Source organism: Hakea prostrata, chromosome 1 (assembly GCF_041222555.1).
Source record: "Hakea prostrata isolate BN-2017 chromosome 1, UWA_Hpros_2, whole genome shotgun sequence".
Classification (NCBI taxonomy): Eukaryota; Viridiplantae; Streptophyta; class Magnoliopsida; order Proteales; family Proteaceae; genus Hakea; species Hakea prostrata.
In genome coordinates, this window is record NC_142600.1 from 3,807,399 (window position 1) to 3,835,020 (window position 27,622).

Sequence of the window (27,622 nt, forward strand, 5' to 3'; positions counted from 1 at the left end):
ATAGAGTCATGGTTCATAAAATTAATTGTTTGGTTAGCCCTGAATCTTTGGAATAAAATCTAAAGATTCACCCTAAAATAACATTATGAAGTCATAGTTCAAATGTTAACGTTTTTATAGTAGATACCTATAAATCTACAGATTCATGTTTTTAGTGTAAAAATGTAAATCTCTAAATTTCATGAATTCAGAAATTCACACAACCAAATGGGTATAAATCTCCTATTTGTGAATCCAAAGATTTAAAATCTTCGAACTCATGTAACTAAACAAGCCCAAGAGCTGTTGGTCATTATCAATAGGCCAACTCATTGATGGGACATGATGCTTGTAATTGAAGCAGTGGAAACATGCTTACAACCTAAGGTACAGTCACATTTTATCCAGATGGGGAGAAGGTAGATTTGGAATCCATTGGAGGTGGATCGCGCACTTTTTGGATTCCATGAGGTGACTCACCGCACCTGGGGAGAGGAATCAAGCATACTATATCAAATTGATCTTTGAGGTTAACTTGTTATCGAATCTAAAAGGTTTCTTCGGAAATATTGATTGCTTCTTGAATGACATGGAAGAAAAATGAATTTTGAGAGGTGAAAGAATAATTTAAAACATTGTAGGTAGGGGGAAAAATTAAGTGAGAGATCTATTGGATCAAAATATTTGGTCCATGAGTATAGTAGACATCAGCCTGTTTTGAATTTCATGCTCGAGTCTTAATTCTAACCCTTTTCTTCTTGGCGTAGAAGCCAAAGCCTCAGTTAAAAAATCATGTTTGCTATGCAAGAAAAGGAAAAGAAAAAATTTGACAATACTTCTTTTACGTAAATTCATCATTCCTTTGTCTTTCATGTATTTCTTTTTCTTTTCCCAATTCATTTCATGCTTTCCACGCGGCATGTCTGGATTGTACTTTCCTTTAGTCATCTAAATTCAAATCGGGTAGCCCAACCCTGAAAACTAAACCCATAAGCATCGACCGTAATTGCCCTAAGTATAGCATGGAGTCTTCTTTCATAATTAAAGTTCATAAGAAAAGGTTTTTACAAATCGGAAAAGAGGAGTCAGTGTAGCACTCATTCTCTCACTGGATGGGGGTAAACAGAAGAAAGAGCTTTTTGTCAAACATTTCAAAAAGATGAAAAATGGTTTTCAAATCATAGATTCTTCAACAAGTATAGTTAGTGAAGTTCAAAACTTATGAAGTTCATTGTACAATCTTGGAAAGACCACAGGACTCCAGTTGCAAATAGACGTTTTAGTATTCCAGAGCAGCACCAGTGACTGGCCCAAGTCTTGTGATGAGGGCATCCATATGAGCGAACCAACAGTTCCCCCATAAGCATATAATTTGTGTACGCTGTGGTCCCATTTAACTCTACTGACCCTTAATATCATCCTTTTTGAAACCTTCCACATTGAAACTGGCTGATCCAAATTCTCTATCTGTGTTCTCCTACATGTGTATGTGATGCTCTAGCAAGCACAGCCACCTCCTTGTTGTTCTTGCTCGGATGGACTTACTGTAGACTTTAGGTTCACATCAACCATATCTTCCTGTTTAGTTGAGGAGAGGCTTGTCATCCCTGGCAAGGCAGCAGCAATCTTACGGAACAATGGCTGGATCATTCAAGAAAGGCAAGAATGTCAAACAGAGGAAGGGAAGGAAAAGAAAACCAGAAGCAAATGAAGAAAGACTTGCTTCATTGTCTGTGATGTCCAGATATCACACGCACACATGATAACACTCAAGATGGTTTTATTTAGAACAGTTCAGGCCAAGGAAAGCTATGTCCAAAAATTGACTCAAATGAGTGAGACCAACCACCTGTACTGTAACTTGGAACTACTAAATGTTCCTCTCAAAGTTTGAAGAATGTAATATGTTCAGTAAAAGAAGTGTAGATCAATATTCCCTAGGAGATCTTGTTGATGGATATTGAAGGCCCATGCTCATCAATGTGAAAGTTTAAGGAAACACATTAATGCAGGTTTTCATCAACAGAAAAACATTAAGAAAAGATGTTGCAATTCACCTTAATATTGAATCCTGCTTTGGCACTGGTCTCTATGAACATGACACCAAAATCACGGGATTTGGCATCTCCCTCCTCTATTGAGACTTGCCTGTTTGATCATCCAGAAGAAAAAGAAGCATTAAAACCATAAATAAGACTAGAAAACCACCTTTCTATGCATGAAAACCTGACAAAGTCACTTCATAATATTCTAGAAGTATCTTAGGATCCCCTCAAATATTCAACTGAATGTGATTTACCTCTCAGTACATATCTCCCCAAACCTAGCAGAATAGTGAATAGATGCTTAACTAAAGTTAAAAGAAACAGACCTTAACTGGGGCTCAATTTAGATAGTTTTTCATGCATCATCAAGGAACAGTCAAACAGATAATTCCTCTACATGGTTGACAGTAGAAAGGTCCGAGAGCCCCACACACTGAGAGCAAAAAATTGAACTAAAACACAGGGCAAGAAAAAAATGCATTCAAAATGCCAGCACATAACCACCTCTTGTCAACTAGATCGGTTTTGTTCCCAACAAGTACAATAATCACATCATTGCCTCGTTCTGTGCGTACTTCCTCTATCCACTTAGAGGTGTTCAGAAATGATTGCCGATCTGCATCGAAGTACAGAGTAAAATTGAAGCTTCAACACTGAAAATGCCATGTGAATTCGAAGAGTAAAAATAATCTAAATTTGTGAGTTTTTTGGAAATTTTTATTGAAAATGAAGGTTTATGAATGGGATACATTGCACGTGTGAAATATGAGATATACTGCGGTACACCATTGAGGTCTACTGTCAGATTACAACAGAAGTCCAAGATGGAACTAAGCATGATATCTTAAAAATATGAAAAAAATCCAAGAGCTACTCTGGTAATTATTAATAAATGTGTTGTTACAGAATAGGTCACCTGTGAGTAGGTCTAGATGCATTTTTGCAAGGATAGTCTATTCATCCACATCAAATCCAAACCAAGATTAATGATAAAAGATAAAGAAATATTCCTTTTCTCTGGATTCCATGGGTGGCACTACTTTAAGTGATTATACAAAAAATTCTGGCCTGTCAACCATGGCCTTACATTTTTTTTTTTTTTTCTCTTATGGTGGGTTACTGTAATCAAAAGCAAACAATGAGAAGGAAGAGAACAATACAGAAAGTGTAGAACGACTACTCACTGGATACATCATAGACAATTACTGCAACAGAGGAATCTCTGATGTAGCTTGGAATGAGACTCCTAAACCTCTCCTGCCCGGCAGTATCCCTGTAAAGCTAGCATATAAGCTTTGTAGAATGTATATGCCAAAATATGAAACATGAAGATATATATCAAGAAAATTAAAAGCTCTAAAGGGAAGACGAGAAGGAACAACCTGAAATTTTTTATCAATAATGAAATGTAGGAGCATTAGATGAAAATATGCTTTAGACGCAGGGATATTTATTCTATCCTACCCTATCCCTAGTGGTCTTGATGAACCCATTCAGAGCAGTTGGGAATGTTGTGGAAGTTATGGACATTGTGTTCACAAGTGAATCAAGATCATATTAAAGATGTGACCTTTAATAAGTGCTTATCTTCCAGCATCATGATGTGTTTTATTCTAAAGAACAAGTTTTCCCACTTGTGATTGAGAAGAGACTTTTTCTTATCGAGGAAGAATGTAAAACAGGAGTGAAACAATATACTAACACTCCAAAACCCAGATAAAGGGGCAACCCGAATGCCTATCTTATTTCTATGAGAAATTCTTCACAATGACAGTGTTAGCCAATAGTTGCTTTTGCCCAAAATATCTAACTGAGATCCATTTTCATTATGAATTGAGGAGCCAGCTTCAAGGCATCCACCTAGCACATGAGTCCCATGTTGATAGATATGTTATCATTACCATCTCCTGTAGGCGTTGCAGCCACATGTTAGCAGTCATAGGGGACACAAACAACTCTAACTCAGCCTGTCCACTAAGGCATCATCTTCAGAAATAACTTCTTTTTGCTTCTAAGTTTACAAATTTTCATATCCTTTTCCTAGTAACCTTGAATTTGCTGAGAATTGGAAGCCCATTAAAATACACTTGATTGTAGCTCTATTTTTTAACGCAAATAGTAGTTGTGCTCTGGCTGCAAGCCATTTTTTAACCCACTAAAAAGAAAATTAACATCAGAATCCAACAGCTGCATTAAAGTCCTGACATATGGCTATTTCTACAATGGAATGAAACAATATAACCGAATGTAATGAATCGACAATGGATAAACAATGATAAACTTTCATCTTACTTCTTCTTGCTAAAGATCAGTTATATTCCTCTTCTATTCCAACTATAATGAATGCACATGTTTTCTTTAATGATAAGAAGGAAAAAATTTCCATTCATGAATTAGAAAGACAAGCTTTGAACTTCGAAAGTGAACCCCAAAAGTAGTGTATATGTAGGAATTACAAGAAAAAGCAGATTTTCATCAATGAAGAAAGCAAGATGGTCCTACCATAGCTGCAGACGAACAGTGCGATCTTCAAGATACATTGTCTTTGACAGAAAATCAATGCCAATTGTAGCCTGTAACAGCCCAAAAGTTAGAGAACCTCATATTAATTAAACAAAACTGAAAGCGATAAAATTCACAATTAAAAAGAAACTTATCTATGTGTTTCTTTCATTGGATGCTAAACTAAATTACAGTCATTCAGAACTAATAGCATGCGGTGACAAATATATGAAAGGAGACAATTTGAAATTCATGAATGATAAGTAGCATAGTCTTGGCAATTTTCTATGACGCAGCATCACTTGCAAGTGGTATTTATCTATACCGAGTGAGTGAATAGATATTTAGTATAATACTGTGACACAATGAGGCCAATAGGAACAACTAATGATTCTAGATTGTCATTACAACTATGAATTAAAAGGATTTACACAATTACACCTACTTTTTCTGGTAAGACTTAAGTCAGCCTTATCCCAACTGAATGGTCAGCTACATGGACCTTCTTTCACCAATCAAGACTACTCAAAGTCATACTAGCTAGTTAACAGTCCTATCTACGAACAACTTTCATCGCTCCCTTCATTTTTTTTGTAAAAGAAATCATTTAGTGCACGGTGATATTGCATTAAAGTAACACGCACAAAAAAAAATCATTCCAAAATGAATTAGCATAAACGAAGCAAAATGGAATATAAAAGTTTTAGGGGGGGAGAGGATTCCAAATTAATGAACATGTCAAATCAAAGTAAAGTAAATCAAATCAATTCAAAATGAAATGGCAAGACTGAAAAAAAATTTGAAATTCAAATAATTGGAACTTGAACGCACGATTCATGAAAAAAAATTTCCTGTGAACCTACATATACAGAAGAGTATTCTAGAAGGAAAACGCGTCAAAAAGTAACAATCAAGAAATCTATTTTTTTTTTTTGGGAATAGAAAGGGAAAAAAGGCAAAGAAGCCAATTAGAAGAAACATTTCCATAGAATTATGGAAGCTTTCAGCCTATGGGTATCAAACAATAACCAAACATCAACATGCAATCAAATTACGAAGGAAAACCAGATCGACCAACCAAAACAATGAATATATTAAAATCCGCTATGGATCTTCAAGAACTAAACGAAATATACCGAGTACCTGGTACGTACTGTCGAATTTATCGTACATGAAGCGTGTGATGATACTGGTTTTCCCGACAGATTGGTCGCCCAGGAAAACGAGCTTGTATTTGGCAAGAGGAGAGACGGTCGCCATGGATTCACTGTCTGTGTTCTTCTCTCCCTTCCTTGACCTCAGAATGTCTTACAGTCCCGACGAGACGAGAGGAACAGATCTGAATCAAAGAAACAGAGAGGATGACTAGCGGAAACCACGAAATGGAAAAATGTATCGAATTCATAGCTAAGAGAAAGAAACCATATTACGATAGACGAAACCGCCAACCTTGCCTCAGGGAAGTCAAAAACTTACAACATCATTTCATTGACCGTGTTCAGCCACGTGTTCAGGGTCGATTCATGAATGCTGCAACTGCAAGCACAATGCTGCGCATGCAAAGCACTGAAGTTGAACCGCCTGTTCAGGATAAACTTATATTTTTATTTTTTTTATTAGGATATTTTACTTAATAGCGGTTCCAAGGGGATTCAACCTTGAATTGTTGGCTTTTGCCCAATTGAGCCATCCCTCAAGTTAATTTTCTTTTTACATTTTCTCGTCACCATTAACCAGTCAACCTAGTGCCCAAAAGGAGTAAGAAAAAGGATTGAGTGGACAGGTCCACTTGTGTTTCATCTTGAAAATTTTCTGAGATAGATTCCCATAAATATGTTGCAAAAGGATATAAAAAATCACAATCTTCTACTCATGTAGATAGGGAATCCAAACTCAAATGGGAAGGTTTGAGATCAACTTGATATTATTGCCTCTATATAAGAGGATACTCTCGTTTTTTTTTTTTTTTTTGGTAATCTATAAGAGGATACCCTCACCATTAAAACCCATGGTAAGTGTCAAAGCCTAACCAGATGGATTCATCGAAATGATCAAGTCAGCCCACAGAAATCAAAATTTTATATATTATTGGTTGGGTTGCAGGTTGGGCTTTTATATACTTTGGGAAATTCAACACAACCCTTGAAACACCTAACAACAAACTGCCAAACCTTCCCGTAGACGTAAATTCTTAGAGAAGATCGAGTAATTTTTATCTGTTGAACACTCGTTGAGCATAATAACAAACGAGAAACCCAAGTTGCCATTTCCTCAACATTAACAACTTATACAAAGTAAATTCTAAACCATACCAAATCATAACCAAGGAAGACAAAACTGCCAAGAAAGCAAACCAGACTGAATACAAAACCAAGCAAAAGCATCATAATTCTTCCGTTCCAACAAGTCAACAACCATACTGATACCTGTTTACCGAAACTTCTTTCGGAATGACCCACAAATTCCAATAAACAGTGTCAGGAAACAAAATGACTTCTGATCCCAGCTCCGAAAGAGGTAAAATGATCAACCATCGTGATGATTGTACCATTGCTCAAATAAACATGGCAAGGTTGCAATGTAATTCAAGGAGGCAAAGTGTCAACAGCTCATAATCGGTTACCAGCTCACCTGTAACAAAAATTAAGCTTGGATACAAAGGAATTTATTTTGCTACGAAATGAACTATACGGTGGGGGTTGGGGAGGTTAGTCACCTTCAACTTCAAAATAGTAATTACAAGGTCTTACTCTTATGTTTCTGATCTTTACAGTGAAAATCAATACATGAAAAACTACAGAATCCAATAAACAGAGTGAGGAAGCTTGTGTGTGTGGTATATCCAAGTCCATGTTGTGTTCACATGGACAAGAATGGCGTTAAAAGATCATTCTCTGGCACCATCTGGCATGGACTCTGTTGATGTTCAGTACCCTTGGTTCTGAACCGAACAAATTCATTTTGATCCCTGGCCCTTTTGAACTCACCGCTACAGTAGACCTTTTATGTCCAAAAATAGTTCAGAACTTTCCTTGGCCTCCTAAATTCAGCCTTATACGTCAGACCATGTAGGTCATGCTGACCTGCATCAGATTTGAGTGTGGCACACTCAAATTTGTAATTCCTCTCCTACAGTTCCTTCTCAAAAATGCGTAGAAGTAGTTTATGACCAGTTTCTTGATAAACCATGAGTCTTTCCTAGCCCTAATATCTCCATGTCCAAGAAGATAAACAACCCCAGATTCTTTTGCCTTCCGTATGAAGGAGAGCTCCCGTTCAAGACTGTGTGCTGTGTCAGATGCTGATGGTTCTGAGGCTCTCACCTCAGCAGAGGTGCTTATTTCTGAGATGGTACTGGGGTGGCGGTCAAAATCAGCCAAAAGTGGAACATTGAGTGAGTAAACACTACCATTTGCAGCTACTATAACCGTTGAACCAGATGCCTCATCTTCAGACTCCATGTGATTATCCCCATCACTCTCCAATGACCTTTCCTGAGCTTCACGGCGAATGAATTTCTCGAGGCTCTCAATTAGCAACTGCTCAAAAGCCTGATGATTCTCTTTGCGCACATCCTTGTAACCATACCTGTTCATGATGGAAAGTATGCAAAGAAGTTTAAAGGCATTAGATAATCCAAGAAAAGTGGGTTAATAAAATGCTCAATAAGAAAACACTGTCTGCAGGCAGTGGCATCACAATTACTTGACATCACTTCCATTCCATAATCTTAAAACCTATAGGCCCTCTCTTTTTTCTTTAAGAACAATGGACCACACATATGAGAGATACCTAATTTGTTCTCAAGAAATTCTAGACATTAAATTTTCACCCCATTTTAAAACATTATTCATCCCCAGACCCATAGGGTTGGGGAGAGGGTGCACAACCATCATTCAAACTAATCCCAGTTGATCCAAGTTGCACATAAGTGGGTATATAGTTGTCAACACCTAATCAAATAAATGAATCCCAATAAGGCGTCGTTGAATCAAATAAGTACTTGAATTATGAGTGGTAGGGTCAAAATTATTCCCCAAAATGATTGAAAGAAAGGGAGAAAATCATAGAAAAATATAAACTAAAAAACTTCCATATAAGTTAATGCCCCAGTAACTGAAAAATACATTTAAGTGTCGTCAAGAAGCTTGTAGAGTGATACGGACATTGGCCGTGACCAACACCTCTTAATGAAGAGGTCATGGATTCGACTCTCCCTAGTGGTATATGTAACAGTCCCCCACCCCCTTCACATAAAGATACCAGTTCCCCAGAAAAAAAACATCAGATAAAATAAGACAGACAAGTGTAAATCCATACTCAACAAAGCAAATCAAGAAATTCAAATCTCTACTTGAACTTAAATATACCACCATCTGAAATTTCTGAATCAGATTGAATAAAGGAAATAAATCGGACCAAATTCCCAAGAACCTGCAGTGACAGCAACCTCATGTACTGGGTACAACTTTTCTTAAACAGGATCAAATCCCATTATGTACTGAAGGAGATGCCTCCATATTGAGTCTTAAAGAAGAAAAGGCTTGAAAATCCCCAATGCTTGCTAAAAGGAACTCAAAGAAGAAAAAGAGAACTCTAAAACACTTACAAAAGAAAAAGCTTGAAAAACCCCTGATAAACAAGTTTTATAATGACAATTCGTCCAATTTCTGCCACGTCAACTTCGTCACTATCTTTGAGAATCATAAACAATTATAACTCCATGGCCAAGCCATACCTGATTCCAACTAGAATAAAACTCAAAAGGTGAACTAGCTGGGCACCTAATCAACGGATGCATCAGACTAATTTAAACTGTCATCTTTGTTGGGTTTGTGATGAAAATCAATTTATCTTTTGGGTTTTAATTTGAATTTTGTGGGTCCCACTTAATAGTAAACATGGGTTAGGTGTTTGGTATCATTAAGAGGGTCTTGGGAGAGGTAAATGGGGTGAGAGAAAAAGAGTTTTTAGCGAGTTCCAAGAGGGGTTTTGAGCAAAAACGGGATTGAGTTTGTTGGGTCTTCTTGTTATTGTAGTTTTGCAAGAAAAGGGTTTTCTCTCTTGGGTTTTCTTCTCCATTGTTGCTCCATTGAAGCTTAAAACTTGGATTGAAGGGTTATCTTCAAGAGCTTGAAAGAGAAAGGTTTTTTTCAAGGAGGTTTGAGAGGTGATGAGACTGGTTTGAGGTAACATGAATTATTCTCAAATCTTGTACTATTTTGAAGATTAAAATAGTGAATTTCCTCCTTGTGCATGTGGTTAATCTCGAACATTTCGAGTTAATGAACCACATAAAAATCTTGTGCGTTGTTTTCCTTTATCTTTCATTCTTGTGGTGGTTTATTATTATTTGCTTTGTGAATGTCTTCAACTTATTTGCATAAGATCCTTGGATTATTTTTGTTCATTTGGGTAATTTGTTAAATTACCCGAATCTTTGGATTGGGTCTTGTCTTCTACAATTGGTATCAGAGCATAGGTTTTGTGCATTTATTTTGAAGACAATGAGTGCTCATACATTTAGGGTGGAGGCGTGGAGCCATTTGATGGAAAGACAAATTTTGAGTTATGGAAAAAAGATATAAGGTTTGTTAATTCAAATAGATGTCACAAGGCAATGTTGGGAAAAGATATAGGAAATCGGAGGAAATGAAAGATGATGATTGGGATGAGATAGAACTCAAAGCCAAGTCTACTATTCAATTGAGCTTGTCCAATGAGGTTTTGTTTAATATTACACGTGAAAAACTGTGGCACATTTGTGGTCGAAGTTAGAAAGCATCTACCAAACAAAGTCTCTCACAAATAGAATTTTCTTGAATTAATGATGATTCAAATATTTCAAATCATTTGAATGAGTTCAACAACATACTTTGTCAATTGGAAAGTGTTGAAGAAAAGATGAAGGATGAAGACAAGCAGTGATTTTACTTTGCATTCTACCGGAATCTTATGATCATTTGGAAATGACTCTAAGTTGTAGTAAGGGGGATTCTCTTGACTTTCATTATGATTGTAGTAAATGACTTGCCGAGGAACTCTAGAAAAAGGCTTCTTTGGGAAGTATTATGGAGATGGGATCAGAAGCTAATATGACAAGGGGTAAAAGCAAGGAACGTCATGATTCTTCTAAGGGTTCTTCAAGAAGTAAGTCAAGACATCGTTATAAATCCAAGGGGCATGATGGCAAGTATAGTCGTTGGTTTTGTGGAGACAGTGGACATTTTAAAAAGAATTGTCGTCAAAGAAAGAAAAAGAGTTTCAACTCGAAAATGAGAAAGGTAAAGAGATTGTTGGTGACAATTCTAAGGAGGCAAATCAAGTTGTGGCTACCATATATAGTGTCATCGAGGATGAGTGTTGATGGTGGATTGTAATTCAGAATTTCACCACAATTGGGTTCTTGATACTGGTTCTATACATCATATGTGCCATACAAATCTTAGTTTATCACATATGAGCCATGTGAAGGAGGATTAGTGAAGATGGGGAATAACTCAACTAGTAGAACACTTAGCATTGGATCAGTACGTTTGAAGAGTTTGAGGTATTGTTCGCATACTTGAAAATGTTAAACATATTTCAGATATGACAAAAAGTTTGATTTCTTTGCCTACTTTGGAGAATGAAGGTTGTAAGTTTTTCGAGGGAGATGGAGTCCTCCGAGCTTCAAGACGTGCTCTTGTTATCATGAAGAGAGTCCGGATTGGTCTCTTGTACAAGTTGTTGGGTAGCGTAGCTCCATAATTGATGACATTGCGAATGTAACGGTTGACAAAGGAGATGTTCCTTTTAAATTGTAACATAAAAGACTTGAGCACATGAGTGAGAAAGGTACGAAAGTTTTGATGGAAAAGAAACTTATCCCAAATCTGAATTTTTCAGAGAAGGAATTTTTTGAGCATTGTGTCTATGGAAAACATCATAGAAGGGCTTTCAAAGCAGGCATGCACACAAGTAAAGGGATTGTTGATTACACTCACTCGGATATTTGGGGTCCATCATCAAATGTGTCCTATAGTGGTGTTCAAAACTTTGTTACTTTCATTAATGATTTTTCAAGGAAAGTATGGGTGACAATCCTTAAGTCAAAAAACGATGTGTTAATGGCAATAAAAAGACTTCAAGGCTGAGGTGGAGAAAACAATTAGTAGGAGCATCAAAGTTTTAAGAATGGATATGGAATAGAACATGCAAAGAATGAATTTAGTGATTCTCGCAAGAAGGTAGGAATTGTATGGCATCATACAGTTATGCGCAAGTAGAAGATCTCACTCTCGAGCGAAATCTCACCACCTTGAAAAACCGAGATCTCGATTGAGATATACAAATTTTTTGCGTCAACTCAGTGGCCTATCTCGGCGGGTTTTAAGGTCTCAATTGGGTAAAAAGTTGGTATTTAGCCCATATAAGGCCTTTTGAATATATTGGTGGCCTTGGATTTGTCAGAAAACAACCCTAAGTATGATTTCTAAGTCTGCCCAGAGTGTGAAACCGAAATGTTGTAAGATTAGGGAATGCAAAGTTATACAACATGTAATATAGAACCTTTAAGGCAACAAGTAACCTAAATGTTATCAAAATTCCATCCATAAGAGTATCACAATCTCAATTTTCAAGAATAAAATAATAAAATTATACAACCATTAAAAGTTCTATATAAGTCATTAAATTATAACTTCATAAGACAAGTAGAGAATGATTGATCTTTCTTCGATGTTGTAGATGTGCTAAGAGTAGTTGCAAATGAAAATCCAGCCGAAATCCACACAAAAAATGCAAAAATTAAGAGTTCCAACGAGATTCAGGGTGAGATATAGCAAAATATGGTGAGATACGGTGAGATATGGCGAGATATCCCAACTCTCTAATCTTGACCTCCATCTCGTCTCGCCTACTTGAAAAAACGAGATATCTCGCGAGATCTCCCACCATGGTTATGCGTACTCCACAACAAAATGGAGTAGCGGAGCACAGGAACAAGACATTGATGGAGAGGGTTTGGGCTATGCTAAACAATGCAAACTTGGAGAAAGAATTGTGGGCCAAAGCAATAATGACAGTATGCTATCTTGTGAATAAGTTTTCTTTAATGACTTTGGGTGGAAAGACACCAAAAGAAGTATGTTACGGAAATCCCTTGTGATTATTCGGATTTGAAAATTTTTTGATGCGATGCATACGCCTTAATTCCAAGTTGTCAAAGGAGCGAGCTTGAATAAAATCCAAGAAGTGCATTTCTGTAGGATATGACAAGAATGTAAAGGGATATTGGTTATGGGATCTAAGTACCCATAAAATCATTATAAGTCATGATATGCATTTTAATGAATCCTCTATGTTGATCAAAGAAGCGGAAAAGAAAGTTGATGACGAAAAATCAATTGTTGAAAATACCCAAAATTTTACAAGCAACCTACAAGATCTTCAAATGAGAGTGTTCATGATGAAAATGGTATGGATCTTGATAATCAAGGTACATAAAGAAAAATTCAAGAAGAAACACTTGTTGATGTTGAAGAAGTTGGGTTACCTATCGAAGGAAGACATACAAAATAAATTCGTTTGTCGAAAAGGTACAAGAATTATGTTGATCCAAATACTCTTGGAGCTTTGATGGCATTAAATGAAGAACCCAATACGTTCCTTAACGCCATCAATGGGGATAATGCAAAGTATTGGAAGGATACAATAAAAGAAGAATTTCAAGCACTTCAAAAGGACAAGACATGGGATTTGGTGGAATTACCAAAGGGAAGAAAAGTCATTGGTTGTAAATGGGTATATAAATTCATAAGAGGAGTGGATGGCAAGGTGGAGAGGTATACGGCAAGACTTGTTGGCTTTTATAAATTTCTTTGAAGTATTTGTCCCGGTTGTGAAGTTGGTAACTATTACATTGGTGCTTTGACTTGTTGTTACGCATGACTTAGAGTTTAACCAAATAGATGTGAAAACAACTTTTTTACATGGTGATCTTCTTGAAGAGGTATACATAAGGCAAACGGAAGAATTTGTTTAGAAAGGCAAAGAGAAGCTCGTGTGCAAGTTGAAGAAGTCCTTATATGGACTTAAACAAGCTTTAAGGCAATGGTATAAAACGTTTTGACTTCTTCATTTTAAGTCTTGGTTACAAAAGAAGTGAATATAACCATTGCTTATATATGAAGTTCTTGGATCATAGTTCATATGTGATTTTAGGTTTATATATGTGGATGATATGATCTCAGTGTCCAAGGATAAAGCTAAAATTGAAGAACTCAAAGGGCGTTTGAGCAAGAAGTTTGAAATAAAGGATCTTGGCCAAGCCGAACAAATTGTTGGAGTTGAAATTAAAAAAGATATATAAAAAAAAAATGGGACTTTATCACCTTCACGAAAGTCCTTTGTGAAGAAAATTCTTAAGAAGTTTGGTTAGTACGAGGAAAAGGTGGATTCAACTCCATTAGGATCACATTTCAAATTATCTTCCAATGATTGCCTAAAGACAGAAGAAGAAAAGAGTAAGATGTCAAGATGACCTTATGCAAGTCTAGCTAAGAGCTTAATATTATTAATGGTGTGCATTAGGCCAATTATTGTTCATGTGGTTGGTGTGTTGAGTAAGTTCATGGCAAATCCTAGAAAGAGGCATTGGGAGGCGGCAAAATAGGTGCTTCAGTATCTAAGAGGAAATTTAAGGCTTTGTGGATACTACTAATTGTAATAATTGTGTGATAAGGGACAATCTACAATGGGGTATGTTTTCAAGTATGCCAATGGTCCATGGTTGTTAAGGCGACAAGGTGACCAAAGCGATTGGGGATCCGCCTAAGCGATTAGGCGACAAAGCGGCGCCTAAGCGACAATAAGGCGACAAAAGCAGTTGGGTCAAAAATTTTCAATACAATTACTTTAAAACTACTTTTCAATACAACTACTTTCTATAATAAGATAAACAAATATTCAATAATCACATTCATCTTCCGAAAGAAAAAATATATAATAATAATAATAATTATGAAAAATTATTCAAAAAAAGAACACAAACATAAGTTCATCTCATCAAACCATAGTTGTCAAAACGTCCACCTTGGCATTTAATGATTCATTGATTCTTGATGTTGAGTATGGCTTATGCTTCACATTCTATTGCCGATGCGAGGGTCCAGGGAGACCGCCCCAGCAAGGGTGTGGGGGCAGTGCCCCTAGAGCAAAAAATAGGTCCTATGTCACTTTGGGCCTTGGAGTTCCTTTGCAGTTTGGGCGTCAATTAAGCGGTTCAAAACAAGGCAATTGAAAAACCACATTGTTGCCTAGGCAGGCGCTTTGACAACCATGCAACGGTCCAATAAGTTGGATGTCTAAGCTTCAAGCGACGGTGGCGTTGTCAACTACCGCAACGAAATACATGGCAGCAACAGCAACTTGTAAGGAAGTGGTGTGGCTTCAAGGATTGATAGGTGAGATTGGCATTAAGCCAAAAGGTATACATTCATTTTGTGATAATATAAGTGCAATTTGTTTGGCCAAGAATCTGGTACATCACAAGAGGGCAAAGTATATATTGATACAATATCATTACATTCGAGAAGTCATTGAAGACGAGAGGATCCGAAAGTTAAAACTAGAAATCAATGAGAATGTGGCAAATATGCTTACCAAGATTGTCCAAGGAAAGAAGTTGAATTTGGTATATATCTTCTCTTGGTTTCGAGAAACATGATTTGACAAGTCAGTGATTTCCATTAAGATGGAGATTGTTGGGTTTGTGATGAAAATCACTTTATCTTTTGAGTTCTAATTTGAATTTGGTGGGTCCCACTTAGTGGTAAACATGGGTTCGGTGTTTGGTATCATTAAAAGGGCCTTAAGAGAGGTAAATGGGGTGAGAAAAAGATGAGTTTCTAGTGAGTTCCAAGAGGGGTTTTGAGCAAAAACGGGATTGAATTTGTTGGGTTTCTTGTTCTTGTGGTTTTGCAAGAAAAGGATTTTCTCTCTTGGGTTTTCTTCTCTATTGTTGCTCCATTGAAGCTTAAACTTGGATTGAAGGGTTTTCTTCAAGAGCTTGAAGGTGCAAGGTTTTTTCAAGGAGATTTGGTGGTGTAACTGGTTTGAGGTAATATTATATGATTTTTAAATCTTGTATTATTTTAAAGATTAAAACAGTGGATTCCCTCCCCGTGGATGTAGCTAATCTCGAACATTTCAGGTTAGTGAACCACGCAAAAATCTTGTGTGTTGTTTTCCTCTATCTTTCATTCTTGTGGTGATTTGTTGTTATTTGCTTTGTGATTTTCTTCAACTTATTTGCAAGATCCTTGGATTATTTTTGTTCATTTGGGTGATTTGTGAAATTACCCGAATCCTTCCTTGGATTGGGTCTTGATTTCTACAATCTTCATAAAAAGGTAACTAAATAATTTAGCAATCGCACCCTAATCCCCAACAACCCCACAACACCTATGCCAAAAAAGAAAAGGGTGCCAAACACACATACACAAAGATACACGGGAAGGTAATTTGCTCAATTGGTATGCAACCTATTTTTAGTTCCAAGCAAATCCTTCAGCTACCAACAAAGAGGGTCGATTGCATATTTTTGTTAAATTCACACAACACACATTCCAAGAAGTAGTTGAATTCCAACACAAAAACAATACGATGAAAACATACTTTCTATGGACAAATAGTGATTAAGGAAAATGAAGATCAGACCTCCCATGACCCTAAAATTAACTTCAATGATGTTCTGATATTTTCTTATGAATCAATTCAAGATAAAAATCCTATGAAACCCTTTATGATTGACTAGTGTCCAGGACGTACCTAGCAATGCAGCGGAATATGTGATAGTTCTTTGGGCAAACCCGCCGGAACAGAAACCTTTCACCTTGAGGCACTACAGGAACTGGAACATACTTTATGCACACGAAAATGATCATAGAGTGGATTGCAGGGAGAGTGGTCAAAAAATGGCCAAATATTGCTGGTATGCCCTTAACTAGCTCATTATAAAGCAGGCCAATACCAGGAGCTCTGATTGTCCCAAGGTTGCAACCAAGTTCCCGCAGCAGATCCATTGACATCTTTTGTTTAACTTCAGTTTCATACTTGAGTTTGCTCCCATAATTCCAGATGTACATTATCAAAAACAAAATTGCCCCAAAAACCAATATGACCCAACTTCCATCTCCCACATTCCATAACACTGAAGAGTAAAAAGTCAGTTCCAATCCAAGGAAGAAAACCAGAAAAATCAGCACGATGATGATGTTTATCTGCCATATGAGGAGCATAACAATGGGTAACAAGATTGTTGTGGTCATCATCACCCCGAGCTCCGTAATGCCTGTAGAAGTGATTTCCATCAGAAATTGGTTATTCTTTGATTGCCAACTTGAAAGAACGAAAAATACAAATAAAGAACTTAACACAGGGATAAGAACATCCATTACAGCTACAAGACAATATTATCTACATGACCACCCGTGAAGAAATCTACAACAACAACAACAAGCCTTGTTCCAACTAAATGGGGTCGGCTACATGGATTCTTTCCCTCCAATCAGTTATATTCGAGGCCATGCTAGATACAAGGCCTAAGCTATACATATCATTTCTCACCACTTCTCCTAAGGTTATCTTTGGTCTACCCCTAGCTCTTCTAGTTCCTACAATATGGATTATATCACTTCTCCGTACAGGGGCATTTATAGGTCTCCGTTGTACATGGTCGTGTCACCTCAAACGACTTTCTCGAAGCTTATCACTTATGGAGCAACTCCCAGACCAACTCTAATATGATCATAATTTATCTTATCCATCCTAGTTTTGCCACTCATCCATCTTAGCATCCTCATTTCTGCTACACTGAGTTTATCTATATGATTCTTTTTAACAGCCCAACACTCTGCACCGTACATCATAGCTGGTCGAACAACGGTCCTATAAAATTTTCCTTTAAGCTTTAATGGAATACGCCAATCACATAAGACCCCTTACGCACCTCTCCACTTCATCCACCCTATTTTAATTCTTTGGGAAACTTCCTCCTCTAAATCACCTCTTTTACTTATGATTGAACCTAGGTGCCTAAAACAATCACTCTCAGGAATCTCTTTATTGTCAAGTATCACCACCTCATCATCTGCCCGATTATGACTAAAGTTACAAACTAGATATTCTGTCTTCAATCTACTAAGTTTAAAGCCTTTTGATTCCAAAGCTACTCTCCATGATTCTAATTTGGTATTAATCCCCACTTGGGTCTCATCAATCAACACAATATCATCTGCAAAAAGCATACACCAGGGGACCTCATCTTGAATGTCTTTGATTAATTCATCCATTACCAATGCAAATAGCTATGAGCTTAAAGTTGACCCTTGATGTAGCCCAACTGTTATCGGGAATTCATTACTTTGTCCCCCCATTGTTCTAACACTAGTCACTGAACCATCATACATATCCTTAACTATATCTACATATTTACTTGCAACACTTCTTTTCTCTAGTACTTGCCAAATTAACACTCTAGTGACTCTATCATAACCTTTTTCTATGTCAATAAATACCATATGAAGGTCTTTCCTACATTCTCTATACCTTTCCATAAGTCTCCTAATTAGGTAAATAGCCTCCGTTGTAGATCTTCCCGGTATAAACCCAAATTGGTTCTCCGTAACTGTAGTTAAGTGTCTCAACCGGGTTTCAATTATTCTCTCCCACAATTTCATCGTATGGCTCATCAATTTAACGCCCCTATAGTTATTACAACTTTGAATATCTCTTTTATTTTTGTATATTGGAATCACAACGCTTCTCCTCCATTCATCTGGCATTTTCCTGTGCTCAAAATCTTATTAAACTAGTCAACCAAACTAGTCCATGGGTTCCTAAGCTCTTTCATACTTCAATTGGGATTTCATCAGGACCTTGTGTCTTGCCGAGTTTCATCATCCTTAAAGCTTCTTTTACTTCGGACATCGAAATTCTACATATATAAGTTCGAACATTGGTGCCTTGGTGAAAGGTGTAATTGTCCGAGTCACATGAAGAAGGCTAATCTTGGCAAAAAGATAGCTAGGGAATTCACATGACATAATCAGCATGATAGGTACTCCAAAAAGTACCAACAAAGGAACAAGAAATCAATGAATCAGAGACTCGCTGAATTGAGACAATCTAGGAATTCGTTAGTTTGCTTATTATTGGCTAGTATCTATTCAAAAGCCTTTCACCCATAAAAAAAAAGTAAAATAAAAAAAAGAACCTATTCTAAAGACAATATGATGTTGCCTTCTATTTCTATAAAAGCTTCGTAAGAGTTAAACCCTCCTGTCGATTTTGTCATGAGTAAAGAGTATGGCTATTCCAGTTTTTCTCCTTTTTACTCGGACGCCGCAAGATGGCTGGTGGGATTCTAGTAAAGGTAAAAAATGCTGGCCATATCTTAACCCCGGATTTTGTCAGTTTATCTCTTCAACAGGTCAGTAGCTTCCTACTATATTCTGTTACCTGCTTATCACTATTGTTATTTCATTTTTTATGTCAGACCCAGTTTTTTTTTTTTTTTTAATATGAAAATCTTTATTCTGAATCTATTCATGGTTTTACTTTCAGAATCTGGCATCAGATTATTGGAGTCCTAAATCTTTAATATTCAGTTACCTTTATTCTCTGCTGTACTTTTTTTAACTTGGTAGTAAAATTTTTGGGTCTCCCAAATGTTAACACAATCCTAATTTTATTTGTTTTCTTCTTAATCATCCTAGATATTACTGTCAACTATCACATGTAGGACTCTTCTGAAACATAATATCAGACCTTCGGATCAAGCTCAGCTTTTAACATTCAGTTCCTATATTTGAATATGGTCATCCCTTCCAGATTCATTCAAATCTGAGACCTAGGTTACTGTTTATCATTGATCCTTATTTTTTCACCGCCATTGCCCCAGGAACAAGCCATGTCTCAAGTTTGGAGGCCATGCCCAAATTTGTTTCATTTTATTTCCAAATGCAAAAATGCCCTCTGCCTCCAACTTACTAGATAGCTAGACCATAGATAGGGAGATGGACATGTCTAAGAATTTTAGCAACTAAGCTGCCATGTGGCAGATAACCATATCACGTTGACCAACAGAAGTACCTTCGCAAGTATTCACATAGGGAATTCCCAAATCCACTCTAGCTTAAAGTAGCAGCCAAACGGTCATGGACTAGGAATTTTATCATTTCCATCATAATGAACCCATCTTGAAACCCTGTGCATGAGTGCAGATTTGAAGATGCCAAATGGTTAGTTCCATAGATAGTTGTGAAAGACCTTATGATGCAATCGTATTATAAGGCTGCAATGGCGGGCAGTAATGGAGGGAGAATTAAAGGAATAGGGAGGGGAAGAAGGGGGAAGTAAAACAGGGGAAAGGGAATCTCTCAATAACAAACTCACTATTCAATCTATTCAACCTGTATATTTTATCCTAATACAAGCAATTTAAAGGAAAATAACATACAAATCCCAATTGAGATTGACATCCAAAACAAAATCCTAACCAAAGTCTCACTCACTCTTGCGTATGAATAATAAACCAAGTAAAAACTAAACTAAAACTGAAATAGAATACTAAATTAAATCCAACTCTGGTAGAACCAAACCCCACAGGACCGGTTCTTCTGGGTTGGACCAGAACCGAATAAACCACCATGATACTGCATCACCTTGAAAATGTAAAGTTCATTAAATTTCTTCAGTAGCCACAATGTAAGTCCTCATAAATGACCAGGCATCAAGTCAAAGAGGAAGTTCCACTGAAGATCTAGAGCCCACTAAGTCTAAGCCTCACCATATAAAGAGTTTCCTGTGAGCATTTGAAATCAAAATTAGAATGAAACTTGGTCATTACTATTCTTCTATGGGAGAGAGCTGCAGTGAAATGCTAGGGCGGTTGGTGAGAATGTGATGTACTAGCCTATCTTGGGAAGCAACTACAATTCACATCTTCTTTTAAGATTCTATTCTGCTTCTGCTAGTAGCAGTCCTGCAAGGTCAATTAAGTCACTTTTTTGTTCATGAATCTGTTGATCAAGAAGAACACTAATATTCTATTAAGAATCTGAGGCTATTTCATTGTTGATCAAGAAGGTTTACTGTCACCGGGAAACATCCAGCCATTAGATTGGGTTAGCATTTATGGCAAGAAATCACTACCTAGATGGTAACCTTGACTGGAGTTTGGCCTTGATCAGACCGGTGGAGTGCAAAATCTGAAGTTCTGAATTCTTTTGGGTGCTAAATTGCTGTTAAATCAGACCAGTTCTGATACTAATTCAAAGGTTAGACCAGACTTCATTGCTGTATCTTAACACGCCCATGTGAAGGAGATGATTTCCCCATTAGTTTGCAGCAGTGAACCACTTCAACAATTGTACTACAGATATTGTTCTTGGTAAGAATTGGAAATGGATATACTACTAGTCTAATACCTACTGCCAGCTTCATCTCCCCTCTTCCTCCCCCCGTCCCGTAATAAATTTGCTTCTCTGGTGTAGTTGCATAACCTATTTAGGTTTATTCTTCTACCTACTGGCAGCTTCATCTCCCCCCTCCCTCCCCTCTAACCATAATAAATTTGCTTCTCTGGTGTAGTTGCATAACCTAATTAGGCTTATTCTTCTCCAAAATAAGTGTTCTGTTGGGTTATATATGTGCTGGGCATATGATCCCATGTGTTCTTTTTTTTCTCTTTTCCTGTCATAAGTCTATAAAATGGGTAGAGGTTAGGCATGCAGGATTAGCCCATAATCTGTGTGTGTTAGGCAGGAACTAGAATTCTATAAGTCCAAACCCTGTTTTAAGTCAGTTTCCATTGATACTTCAGTTTCCCAATCAGTTAAGGATTTAGTCCTTTTCTAATTAGTGTAGGCATCCACCACACCACATTGTGGTGTGAAACCCTAGCGTATTTCTTTCTCCTCTAATTTTTAGGAGTTATTCTATACCCTGAAAAGAGAAACTCAATCTGCTCTTTGAATCAAGGTTGTCAAGGCGACAAGGTGAGGCAAGGCAAAAGAGGGCCACGAAAACCAACGCAACACCAAGCAATGTGACAAGGCGTCGCCAAGGCAAAAAGGCGACACCAGGTCGCCTTGACCCAAAGAAGGGCCAGGACGCCTAGGCATGGGCAACACCTTGACAACCTTGTTCTGAATAGTATATGGAAGTACCACTTTATAATTTGTTGTTGCTGAGATTTGTAGTATATGTTCAGATTAATGCTGTTGTCTGAACTTGCATCTGATTGTGAAATTACTGGCATATGCATCCTGCTATCCTTTGGATCAGTTTCAGCAATTGATTTATAAATTAATTCATCCAAGAAAAAAATTGATCTATAAATTGTTTACTAAACTCTATTGGAATTTCAGGTCGTTTGACCATCTTATTTGCTTCTATTAATTATTCTCCTAATCTGGATTTTTATTACCTGAGAAATGGTTGTTGTTTGGTTACTCCAATTCAATACCACATTATTCTCCCAAAGAAAGCAAAGAGGTTCTTTTTAATACATACATCGATGGGGACATCACACCACACCCACCCATCACTTGTTCCTCACCACATTTTTTTTATATCAGTATTAGTATTTATTGGATCATTTTTGTAAAGGTAGTTCAGGGATTTTTTTTCTCATATCTCGGAGTTAATTTATTATGTTTCCTTTATTTCATTGGGGTTATTTTAGAAAATCCTTTTCATTTTAATTTGTTAACCACCAACAGCCACGACATGAAGAATTAGAAAGAAAAAAGACTTCGCTTGCTGCTCTCTCTCTCTCCTGGTGGAAACTTTCCTCTCTCCTTCACAACAGTTAAGTCTTCTTCTCCTCTTGCGATTTCTTTTCGAGTCTGAAAATCCTAGCATCCTCCCCTCTTCTAGAACCGGCAAGTTCTTTGGCCTAATCTCCCCTGCTTCCTTCGTTCTCCTTTCTTCTCTCCTTTTTCTCTCTCAGAACCTTACGGCAAATCCGTTCCTAACAATATTTTTCTTTTCTGCTTCTTTATTCTCCTACCCTGCTGCTGTTAATTTCCTCTTTTCTTCTACCTGTCGACAGTCCCCAGCACCACCTCTTTGCTTCTCCTTTTTCTTCTGTTATTTTTCTTCTTCCTTCCTTCCTCTATCCTACCCTGCTGTTCATAACAGCAGCACCCTTTTGTCAGTTTTTATTTTTAATAGTATCTCCTTCAATTTTCCTTTTATTCTCTAATATCTTTCTTCTCCTTCCCTGCTGCTGTTAATTTCCTCTTTTCTTCTGCCTGTCGACAGCTCCCGGCACCACCTCTTTGCTTCTCCTATTTCTTCTGTTATTTTTCTTCTTCTTTTCTTCCTCTATCCTACCCTGCTGTTCCTCACAGCAGCACCCTCCAGTCAGTTTTTATTTTTTCTAGTTTCTCCTTCAGTTCCCCTTTTATTCTCTAATCTGCTCTCTGCAGGGGTAAAACCTTTTATTCCCTATCCTGTCTTCTGCAAGGGTACTCCTCTTAATACCCTAGGGTAAGCCTTGCATTCATCTTCTTCTGCTCTCCTCTATTTTCTGCTGAGTCTAATGTTACAGCAGTTCTGTTTCTAGTCTTCTGCTGATGTTGCTGCCTTCATGTTCTAGCTTAAAAAGATATTTGTTGGTGCCCATGTTCGTTGGCTTGGTTTAGGAGTTTGTGTTTCCTTTTTTCTGTCTTTTTACATTGAATGTAACACTAGCCTTCATATTAAATGAAATTGATCATATTATGACTACGCTAGGATTTTATTTCTTTGAATGTAATGCCTCTAATCCCCTTGCCTAGTAGTGTGGATTGATTGTATAAGAATTCTAAATTGTTCTCTTGAGCTTTGAAGATATTTGCACTTTAGTTATATTCTTGAATCTTGATTGCTGAATTTTTTTTTTTTTTTTTTTTTGTTATTCTGTACTGTTCTTGTAGTGTGAATCTAATTATGTGCTATGCAAACACCTCTCCCTAATCCCATATAGTATTTTAGTTGGCTTAGGATCCTGTTTAATGGAGAGTACCCTAGTTTCTAGGGCTGTCATACATCATACATACATACATATATACCAAAAGTCTTCTCATTAGCATTTGGTTTGCTTTGTTCTTTGACAACTCTGCTCCCCCAAAAAAATGAGGAGAGACTCAAAGTAACCATAGTCAGTCAGCAACCATGTTTAATAAAGAAGGTAGACATACACTTATGACAACTTTTCAATATATACATACGTATGTATATGTATATTTATATATAGGGGTGTTTGGTTGGCGTTACCAACCCATTAGTTCTCTGGCTACTAACAGGGAAATCAAGGCCCCAGAGATTGTCCTATCCTTCTTTTGCTTCTCCAGATCGGAGAGGTAATTTGTCCTATTAATCTGGTACAATCAATAATGCTTCTGTGATTTTCCCTATCCAGAATTTTTTAGGAGCTCGTTAACTCCTTGGAGAGTTGACTACAGAACCCAGAAAAGCAAAGGATGAGGAAGACCATCTCAGTTAAGTTGATAGAAAGTCCAATTTGTGCAGCTTGGATACCTTGGATTAATCCTCAGTTATATACGTCCATACAAACAAACATGTAGACCAATATACATTCAAGAGCCATAAAAAGGCACCAAAGCCAAGAAAATAAAGGACAGAGTATATTAGAGTGTATTGTTTAATTTTCGGTTACCATATGCATTTCCGATCTCATTTATGCTTGAAATGCTGCAGACAAGCACCACGCAGGATACCAGTAGAAACCAATTAATGACCGGAATGTATATCTGACCCATAAACTTTCGAGAAGTGTGAATGATTTTAAGGCGAGGAAAACAACCGAGCGCTGTTGATTGTTTTATGCATGAAAATGTGGCTGTTGTCATTGCTCGACTAGCTATTAATGCAGCAATAGTAGCGATGAGAAAGACTGGCCAGAATGCACCACCTGCGAAACAAAGCACATCACATAAGCAAAAAAGTGTCTTTTGAATACTTGATGGAAATTTGTCCAAAACATATATTCACAGACTACACAGTTTAAAAATAGGCCAGGCACCTTTGTTTAACGAGAATGACTACGTTCAGGTACAAAACATTTCACATTGGTCAGGGTCAAAATGCTAGGCGTTTCAAGCTTACTTGGTATGGAATAGAAGAAAACTTGATCCGACACTGTTAAGTTCTCCATGAGGTACGCAGCTTGACCAAGGTATCCCAAAAGAAGGCAAGGCAGAACCAGAAACACAAATGTGAGCTGCAATGAGCATAACCAAAAGAATCAACTAATGTTTCCTTTGAATACAATTATTAGCAAAAAAGGAAAATAACATGTTTATTGTTCCGTCTTCCCCCAGCCTTCCTTAGAACCCACTTTATTCGGAACCACCTCTTCCTCAGCCTGAGCCAGCACCGGAAGAACTCATTAATTTGGACACCAATCTTCCGGAGCGGCACATGGGAGGTCAAACCAAGGCTGAAATCTACAATCGCTTGGTCGCCACCACCGACCCAGCGAAACTCCCTTCGATTAATTAACTGCTCCCCAAAGTTCACTCTATCGTTGAATTCAAGTGGCAGATACTACGGCAAATGGATCAATGTGATCCAGGTAAAGGCTGGGTTAGCCGGGGTCATAAATCCATCCAAACTAGGATGGGGACTGAGTTTTTCCCGGCAGGGCGGGATGAAGCAAGCAGCAAGAGATTGGCTGAATAGAACAGATGCGACAGGAATGGGACATTGAATGGAAAGAACGAAAGCGGACCAAGGTTGTACTCTTTAGCCAAGCACGCCCATCACGGCAACTCTATTTCTCCAATTGTTTGGTGTCCAACCAGAAAAATATGGTCTACAGAACAAAAGAAGCTGCCAGAACATAAAAGGCCCAGAAATTGTAATTATAAATACCATATACATAAAATATATGATCAAGCAGTAATCTTCCCTTTTTTCTCGGAAGTAAACGCATATTTATTCTGCACTACATTACCTGAACTGATCTGACTGAAAAGTAGCAAAGATCCGCAAACATAGCCTCAGAACCTGAAACATAATTAATTGGTCGTCAGTCATCCGAAGGGAAAGGGTGCAATGGGAGGAGGAGAACAGTTATCTCTCAGTAATTGATAAATTCTAGACTAAAATACATTACGCTTCCCTGTTCAAGGAGTGAAAGACGCTCCCTTCCGCTACATATTGGCCACTGACACTCCCCTCCCACAAAATGGGAAGATTCTACCAACCATACAATATTGGCTATCAGTGTTAAAAATGAAAAGACAATAATACCCTCATCTCTAATCTCATACCCTTTTATTCTTGCTCTCCCAACCCCACGATACCCACCCTCTGCAATTCTGAGCCTACATCTCCTTTACCTTCTATAACAATTGTAGGGAACGAACGGGGAAGAAGCAAACCCAGAGAAATTCTCCATTTGTCCCTCAGAGTCAAAGAATATGACCCTTCAAGGATTCTATTCAATCAAACCAACTTGATGCAGCCTTACTCCAATAGGGCTGTTGTTTCAAGGATCTCAAGAGTTAGACTTGAACTCAAGACCAAAAACAGGGTTTCAGTTAGGGTGCATGGATGGTTTAACAGGTGATTCCCCCGACAGGTTCCTAATAATTGTATTGTAATTCGCTGGTTTGGTTTTGGTTAGTTTGATGGGATATTGATGATTAACCTTGGGGTGTTGGGTCTTTGGTTGAGATGGGAAGAAAACATAGGGGAATGGTAAAAAAAACTTACAAAGGAATTTATATTTTGTTCCTTAAAATAATCCCTTCAAGTGAATGATTTTGGATGGGTGGTTGGGAGATACTAGGGTTCTTGATTTTGGATGAAAAATAGGGTGATAATTACAAGGATTGACAGATCTAGGATATGATTGGTTTGTTTGGGCCGAAATTGGGATCAAAAGTGAGATGGATGACGGGAACTGTTGGTTAAAATATGGGGTTAAACAGGGGATAGATTAGGGAGTTATGGCTGAAGTAGGGTTTAGGTGGGAAAAAAAGAGAGTGTGCACCTAGGGTTAGGGTTTTAGAACAGAAATTCAAAGCTGCTGGGGATGGAATTGAGGAGGGTTTTCAATAGTACCAGTTTGGGACCTTAATTGGAACCTGGATGAAGCTGGAATGTTGTTGTAGACAGTGGTTGAAGGCTGCCTAGTACAGCCACTATCAAGGACCTAAGCTGGACTTTGCTTAGAACCATCCTAGGGTTGATTCTTCAAACGTATTGACATAATCAGACCTTCTACTACTTGAATCCTCAAACTACTTGACAGATCCAAAACTGAAAAACACACTCACTGCTTGAATTGGAAGTTTTTTTGCTCAATAATCAGAACTGCCTCTTTCCACGCAATGGAGGATTTACTTATGCATGCTAGGGGTTGCATTTCCCACTTGAACTTGTATTCCCAGCCCAATACTACCAGAACTCAACAACTACTAGGTCTTATAGTTTGACCTATACAAGGAGTCAAGGACTTATTTAAAACTCCAAACTAAACACATGCTTCTAATAAAAGAAAAATGCATACCAATTATACCCTAGGTTGGCAGAATTCACCTATCGAGTAGACTTCAAGAAAGCAATTAAAACTGAAACCAACGCAAATGGGCAGCAACCATAGGTGGCTCCCAGCCCTCCACTTGGTCCTGGACTTGGTCTTGGACTGGGAGGGTTTGGTTACCCGCATTCAACTGAACTCAAAACTTTCAGCCCAAATTAACCCAGAATTCTCAAAAACCTATTGAAGCTGATTGATACTGCTGTACAGTGTCCCATGGGTTTAGTGGTAGCAGGGATTCCTGTGACAATTGGTTTGAGAATTTTTCCCATTTGTACTCCTATCCCTGCTCTAATACTTTTTCTCAAGGACAAAAGAGTTGTACCCTTTTCATATTGATTTTGGGCAGTCTGAGAATAAATCTTATCAGCTTAAGAAATGAAATGACACAGAGAATAACTGGTTTTCTTCTAGGGCATACAGAGAATCTGATGGGGTTTCAATGGAACTCTCAGTTTTTGCTTTTTTTGTGTGGATTTCGGCTGGATTTTCA

At 37.6% G+C, this 27,622-nt stretch overlaps 2 protein-coding genes across 3 annotated transcripts in view; both read right to left on the reverse strand.

Annotated features, from left to right (window-relative positions):
- Positions 1–842: 842 nt before the first annotated feature.
- Positions 843–6,104, reverse strand: RABH1C (RAB GTPase homolog H1C). Of its 2 annotated transcripts, none has more exons than XM_089155960.1 (7): positions 5,976–6,104; positions 5,670–5,865; positions 4,527–4,597; positions 3,209–3,297; positions 2,529–2,640; positions 2,037–2,127; positions 843–1,620 (listed from the first exon to the last, which is right to left on the reverse strand). In XM_089155960.1, the coding sequence occupies exons 2-7, from the start codon at positions 5,784–5,786 to the stop codon at positions 1,477–1,479; spliced, it is 624 nt and encodes a 207-aa protein (XP_089012086.1). In that variant the 5' UTR covers positions 5,787–5,865; positions 5,976–6,104; the 3' UTR covers positions 843–1,476. The 2 variants fall into 2 exon arrangements, with proteins under 2 accessions (XP_089012086.1, XP_089012093.1); XM_089155967.1 differs by having other exon boundaries at positions 5,949–5,998.
- A 635-nt stretch (positions 6,105–6,739) lies between these two features.
- The window catches only part of LOC149026756 (potassium transporter 7-like), a 32,573-nt gene continuing 11,690 nt past the window's right edge, over positions 6,740–27,622 (reverse strand). Inside the window, exons 6-10 of the mRNA XM_089155977.1 lie at positions 25,537–25,589; positions 24,687–24,801; positions 24,238–24,492; positions 16,338–16,860; positions 6,740–8,114 (exon numbers count right to left, since the gene is read on the reverse strand). Of these exons, the coding sequence (XP_089012103.1) occupies positions 7,586–8,114; positions 16,338–16,860; positions 24,238–24,492; positions 24,687–24,801; positions 25,537–25,589 (1,475 nt within the window). The 3' untranslated portion in view covers positions 6,740–7,585. The remainder of the gene's footprint in view (positions 8,115–16,337; positions 16,861–24,237; positions 24,493–24,686; positions 24,802–25,536; positions 25,590–27,622) is intronic.